The following is a 7,077-nucleotide window of genomic DNA, read 5'->3' on the forward strand; positions in this document are numbered from 1 at the left end:
AATGACGTATAGAAAAAAGACAAAGATACATATATGCTAACAGTGGCTGTCAGTAATTCTCTAAAGCTTTTTATATTTTCCACCTTTTGTCTAAGAAGAAATTTAAAATCTTCCTGCGCTTTAAAATAGCAAGTGTGCATTATTTTTGTAGTAGGAAACACTAACCTTTAAAAATTTAGTCCCTGAACCAGTAAAATCCAAATAAAACCTGCAGTTTAAATAACAGTACTGTCCCAATGTATTTTCTCATTGTGACGGTGGGGGGGAGGGCTAGGGGGGTGGGGGGTGCCGAGGGCACCCGGTGGGTGTCTCGCTCTGCCCCGCGCTCTCCTGCTTTGCTCCTGGCCTCCCGTCTGCTCCACTTCCTTGCCCTGTCCCTCAGTGAACGTCTGTCATGAACATGACACGCGGTTCCCCTCTGTCCTTCACAGTGGCTTCTTTACTGAAAGGAAGACAAGGCATTTACACGGAGAACGAGAGACGGATGGGAGCCGTGATCAAGAATCGATTTTTCAAAATAATGCTGGTTTTCATTATTTGGTAACTTTTCTTCCTCTTCTTCTTTTTTTTTTTTTTAAATTGTCACTGGGAAGGGGATATGCAAGCAATTTGCCATTTTGCTTTTCCACGTGTGACCCGAAGGTTCCAAAGGGAAGAGTCTTTGGAAAAGAAATCTTTGAAACTCTGCTAAGAGCCCTTTGAGGAGATGCACACGAGACAGGAAAGCAAGTCTCCAATCCATGAGCTTCTGGAGAGAGTCAGAGCTCCTGAAATTAGACAGAAAGCCTTTGGCACGAGAACTGCTGAGTTTAGCTTCCGTCCATCCCAGCCATTCGCATCCGGTGTTCTGTGTCACCAGCAGGGTTAATGTGGAAATAAAGCGTAGGATCAGACCTTTCAAATCCACCCATTTGCATCCGTCTGGAGACCAGGATTCCTGTATCTGACAAGGTACAAGAGCTAGAGCACATCTCCGGTGTGGTGACTCAGCTCAGCCCAGAGGCTTAGAGACAAATTTTTCTCTACTCAGTTTCCCCCGCCATAGGTATTCTGCCTTGATAGTTCAGGTGGATACCTTGAAAATTGATACCTGTAAGCCGTGCACAACACACTGAAAACGGTTTGCTGGCACGAAGCGATACTTTGCGAGAGAGAGCATGCCTTTGCGGTGTGAGTACGAGCAGGTTTAGACCTTCTCCCAGGAGAGGCCTAAATGCTCTAAAAACACCCCGAGCTTTTTGCTATTCCAAACTCCACTGGCCTACCCATGATAACATCAAAAAATCTGAACCAAATAAGATTCACTTTGGTCTCCATCGAAACGTTAGGTTACTCTTCAAACGAAGACCAAGTTCTGGGTTATTCGATGTAGTGCTGGAACCTTACATTGGCGATGGCGCTGCAGCTGGAAAGATCTGTTGGTCTCTGCTTTAGACTCACAGGAGTTAGAGCTCTTACGTCAGGTTCTTGATGTGCTGGTCCCCTTTGCTGGTAAAGTCGTCACCCCTCCAGGACTCCTATGGGTCTCGATAGACGCGTTCCCCACCCTCAAGCATTTAAAAATGAATTCTGCTGCCTGTTCTCTTAACCTGTGGGCCGTTTTCTATTTGTAACAGTTGGGTGTCAAACATCATCAACGAAAGCCTCTTATTCTATCTTGAGATGCAACCAGATATCAACGGAGGCTCATTGAAACATGTCAGAAATGCAGCCAAGACCACGTGGTTTATTATGGTAGGTCGACCTTGATTTAAAACTTTCTTCTTGGGGAAAAAACCCCACTCAGAAGTATGGTGGCTTGTTATTTAAATATATATGAATCAAGTAGATTCCTGGACTCCTTATGTCTGGCGGTTGTGTACTAGCTGCTACTGTCATTCATTGCTGGGGACATTTTTAAACGGGTGCGACTCTGCTAAATCAGTTTGGCACAGTGTATCAAACCTTTCAGGCAGACTGAGATATCAGGGAATTTATCTTGAAGAAACATTTCAGACTGTGAAAAAGCCATAGGGATGAAGTATTCCTCATAACGTCATCCATAGTTATAAAGCCTTTTCGACAACTCTCATTTTAAAAAAGGGCACGGTTAAATAAATTACGGTCTTTCATCTTGATGGAATGTTATGCAGCTGTTAAGAATGGCAATTAGGAAATCTCTAGTATTGAGAAATGCAGAATATAAAAATTGTAGTAAATACCTACTAACTCGAGTGTGGAAAAATATTGGCTAGAAATACAGGAAATGATTAGGTGAAAACACCATGGGTAGATTTCCCCCAGTGTTTTTATTATCGATAAAAAAATTATTGCTAAAAAAATTATTATTGATAATAAAAATACACACGTGAGCTGTTAGTGGGGGGATACACGTGGCCCCCCACAGAATTAATATTTATGTCGCTTCGGAACTGGGGGAAATCCGATTCACAGGGACTTTAAAACGACCAGCGTTAACTGCCTGCCTTCCTGTGCTCCGGTCTGCAGTCTGCTTTGGTGCAGTTCACATATATTCAACCATGTGTCAGTGGAGGGTTGTTTCCTGGACTCGTGTTGAGGCGCAGGACCCTGCGTTAGGTCGAATTCTGGTTTGCAAGCACGTAACAATTCAAGAGCTGTCTGCGGCAGAGCAAAGCCCCTCGGGCAGCGCGGTCGCTGTCCTGTGCTTCCCATTCCGTGCCTTCGCCTCTCCTCCCCCATCTCTATTTTCAGGCCCCCTTGAAGGTCGGGCACCTCCAGCCCATCTTCATCTTGCCCCAAATCAACCACCTGGACCCTTCCAAGCGAGGCCACCCACTGGGCCTCCTGAGAGGCATCAATCACTGTGAGGTCCCCGAGCTTTAATTCCCGCTTCGCTCACTCACCCACCCTTCCTTTGTCCCCCTCTACCTCCCTCCCCCCACCCAGGGCATACTGAATCCAGCGCAGGGGTTTCTCTTGTCCCTGGCCTTCTATGGCTGGACGGGATGCAGCCTAGACTTCCAGGCAACGAGGAAGGAGATCCAGTGGGACTCAATGACCTCAGCCAACGAGCGGCCTTTCCCGACCCCAGAGGGCTCCTGTGTGCCCCGTGACAGCCCCACCTCCAGGAAGGCACCGCGTGTGGGTGGGCACACGTCCGACGAGGCCCTGAGCATGCTGTCTGAAGGTAAGGACTGCGGGGCCCAGAGCTCCCATGGAAATCCTTTATCAAACAAGGAGGTGACGTGGGGTGGCGGCGGTGTCCGTGACACGTGTTACGCGCTTCGGGGTGTGCATGGGAAGTGACGCTAGCTGACTCTGAGGCGACTCTTGTATTTCCATCATCTGCCTCCCCTCTCCATATTTTAATGGTGCCTTTCGTTCCGGCATTAAGCACCGTAGCCTTAAATTAATTATAACTGGCTTCCCCTTGGTCTGGGTGGCATTTCGAATAGGAGATAAATGGTCACCTCGGACCCCTCACTAACGTTTTTCAGTTAGCCGTTTGGGAACCATGAGCGGCTACCAAATTTTCCATCAGCATTGGCTGTGAGGCTGTGAACAGTGTGACATGGCCTCGGTAGATAACGGGCACAGTTTCATTTGTCCAGATCACTTGGGGGCATTTACATGAGAAGCCAGTCAATCTATACATTTTGACGGAAAATTGGTAGCAGCTCATGGTTCCCAAAGGCCTAGCTGAAAAGTAAGTCATTGTAAGATTTAAAGAATTCTTAATGACTTGGGGGACTACAAAGGATCTGATATGCATATTAATTTAACATCAGCTTCAAGAGGGTGAGCAGATGTGGATGAGAATGTAGATTTGTGGTGAGACACACATCCCACCTCTCCAAAGTCACCCTGGACCAGGTGACCCCCCCCCCCCACACACACACTGTGAGGAATGGGTGAGGGGCGTGGCTCTGGCTAGAGGGCGGGACCGCAATGGCACTAGGCGGGGGTGTGGCCCTGGCGGGATGGGCGTGGCCAGAGTAGAGCTTGGGGCGGGGCCAGGCAGGTGTCTGGAGCAGTGCAGAAGGCTCTGGGTGGAAGCCGGGGCGCAGGCCGAGTGGAAGGGCGCAGCCACAGAGGGTGGGGCGTCCCAGGCAGGGGCCTGGGAGGCTGTGGTCAGGGACTTAGGGACGTGGCCTGGGAGGCTGTGGCCAAGAAGCATGTGGACAGGGATTTGGGGACATGGCTGTGGACAAAGTGGATTACAGGATAGAGGGCTTGTGTCGCTGGGAGGCACAAGGCCTGTGGGGAGACCGAAGGCGTCATGATTTGAACACAGGTGGTGGTCACAGTCCGGAGGGTCACGTCCTCCTCGGAACATAGTGGACAATAGAGCGTGGGCCTAGCTGTATCGCCCCCCACAATTCCTTGGTTCTCCCAGCGTTCTCTGTTCTGCCCCACGATTGTGTTCTCTCTCACAATGCCCTGGTGTCCCGCAATTCTTCCTCTCCCCAAATCCCCAGTTTTTTCCACAATTTTGTCATTCTTACACTATTTTTCCCATATTTTCCAGTAGCTACCATGATCCCTTTCTCACGTCTTCTCTCCCATAATGTACTGTACCCACAATTCCACAGCTCCTCCCCGTTCCCTTGCTCTCCCACAATTTCCCTATATCACCCATAATCCCTAGTTGTTCCTTCAATGCCACCACCTCCCCCATTATCCCGTCATACCCACTATTCCCCTTTCTCCGCCATGATGCTTGGTCAGCCTCATCATTCCTGGAGTCTCCCATAACTCCAATCCTGTCACACGCTGCCCTGTCATTCCAGCAAGTCCCCATTCTAATATCCCCTCGGTATTCCCACAATGCTCGTATTTCTCCCACGACCCATGCTATTCCTTCATGCCTCTTTCTCTCCCATGACGCCTTGTTTTTCCCACAATTCCTTGTTTCTAACAATTCCACTTCTCTACACAATGCGCTTTCCTGTACAATTCTATTTCTCTTCCAATATTCTGTCATTTCCACAGTTCCTTTTTTCTCTCATATCCCTGGTAGTTCCCAGAATTCCCTTCTCTCTATGATCCCTGAGTACTCATTATACATAATCTCATCTTTCTCATAATTGTTTCTCCCACAATTCCATTTCTCCACCATGATCCTCTATCCTTGCCACAGTACCGCCTTTCCTCCCATAATCCCTAGGTGGTCCCACAATTCCCCTATCCCTCCCATGATCCTTTGCAATTTTCCAGAATTCCCTTCTTCCCATGATTCTATGTGGTACCCATACGTCCCCAATTCAAGACCCTGTCAAATAATCTTTTGTTTTGCACACAATTCCATTTCTCTCCCATGAGCCTCAGGCTTTAAATCAGTCCATTTCTTCCCATCATACCTAGATATTCACATAATTCCCTTATACTTCCCATGATTCTTTGTAGCTTCCCGAATTTCCTTCTTCTCATGATGCCTTGTGGTACCCATAAGCCCATAGTATATGACCTCATCATTCCCACAATCCTTTGTTTCTCCAAAAATTCAACTTCTTTCCCATGATCCTTTTAGTTTCCAAAATTCCCTTCTTCCCATGATCCCTTCTGGTACCCATAATCCCACTCTACAACACCTTAAGAATAACATACTCATTTGTTTATCCCACAATTCCACTTTTACCCTTGATCCTTTGTACTTTCCAAAATTCCTTTCTTCCCATGATTCCATGTGGTACCCATATATAAACCCAGTATTCAATACTTCAACATTCCTATAGTCTTTTATTTCACCCGCAAACCCATTTCTCTTCCATGAGCCTCTGGACTTACCTCGCCTCCCATAATACCTTGATGGTTACATAATTCCCTTATCCTTCCCATGATCCCTTGTAGTTGCCTGAATTCCTTCTACCCATAATCCCCTGTGGTACCCAGAAGCCCACACTACATGACCTCATCATTCCCACAATCCTCCACTTCTCCCATGATTCTCTGTAGTTTCCAGAGTAACCTTCTTCCCATGAGCCCCTGTGTACCCACAAGGCCACTGTATGACACGCCCACAATCCTGTTTCGCAATTTTTCTAACCCTCCCATGATCCCTTGCAGTTTCAAGAATTCCCTTCGTCCCATGATTCTATGTGGTACCTATACGCCCTATTCATGACCTCATCATCTTTTGTTTTGCCCACAATTCCATGTCTCTCTTATGAGACTCAGGCCTTCTCAGTCCACTTCCTCCCATTATAACTATCACATGATTCCCCTATTATTCCCATGATTCCCTGTAGTTTCTCCAATTCCCTTCTTCCCATAATCCCTTGCAGTTCCCAGAAGCCCACAGTACATGACATCATTCCCATCATACCCTGCTTCTCCCATAATTCCATTTCTCTCCCATGATTCTTTAGTTTCCCGAATTTCCTTCTTCCCATGATCCTTTGAGGTACCCAGAAACCCACAGTATGACCTCATCACACCCACAATCCTTTGTAGTGTAGAATTCCCTTCTTCCCATGATTCCGTATGCCCAGTATTCATGACTTCAGCATTCTCATAATCTTTTGTTCCGCCCACAATGCCTTTTCTCTCTCTTGAGCTTCAGGCCTTCCCTCGTTCCATATACCTATTCACATAATTGCCCTATCCGTCCCGTATTTTCTCGTAGTTTCCCGATATCCCTGCTTCCCATGATACCTTGCGGTACCCACAAGCCCCCAGTACATGATCCCGTCATTCCCACAATTCAAGTTCTCTCCTATTATCCCTGTGGTTTCCACAATTCCCTTCATCCCATGATCTCTTGTGGTAACCATAAGGCCAATGTACAACACCTCAACAGTGTCACAATCCTTCGTTTCTCCCATAGTCCCCGTATCCCTCCCATGATCTCTCGGAATTTCCAGAGTTCCCTTCTTCCCATGATTCTGTTGTACCCATATGCCCCTTTCACAATATCATTCATAATATTGTTTCACCCACAATTCCATTTTTCTCCCTTGAGCCTCAGGCTTTCCCTCAGTTCATTTCCTCTTATTATACCTAGGTAATCACACAACTTCCCTATCCTTCCCATTATCCTCTGCTGCTCCTCTAAGGCCACTACACATGACCTCAACATTCCCATCATCCTCCGTTTATCACACTTTTCTCTCCCAT

At 47.2% G+C, this 7,077-nt stretch overlaps 1 protein-coding gene across 1 annotated transcript in view; it reads left to right on the top strand.

Annotated features, from left to right (window-relative positions):
• The window catches only part of GPR143 (G protein-coupled receptor 143), a 23,740-nt gene that overhangs the window by 9,569 nt on the left and 7,094 nt on the right, over positions 1-7,077 (top strand). The window contains exons 6-8 of the mRNA XM_015593987.2: positions 432-540; positions 1,617-1,734; positions 2,908-3,148. Of these exons, the coding sequence (XP_015449473.1) occupies positions 432-540; positions 1,617-1,734; positions 2,908-3,148 (468 nt within the window). The remainder of the gene's footprint in view (positions 1-431; positions 541-1,616; positions 1,735-2,907; positions 3,149-7,077) is intronic.

Source organism: Pteropus alecto, unplaced genomic scaffold, assembly GCF_000325575.1.
Source record: "Pteropus alecto unplaced genomic scaffold, ASM32557v1 scaffold18, whole genome shotgun sequence".
In the NCBI taxonomy this organism is placed as follows: Eukaryota; Metazoa; Chordata; class Mammalia; order Chiroptera; family Pteropodidae; genus Pteropus; species Pteropus alecto.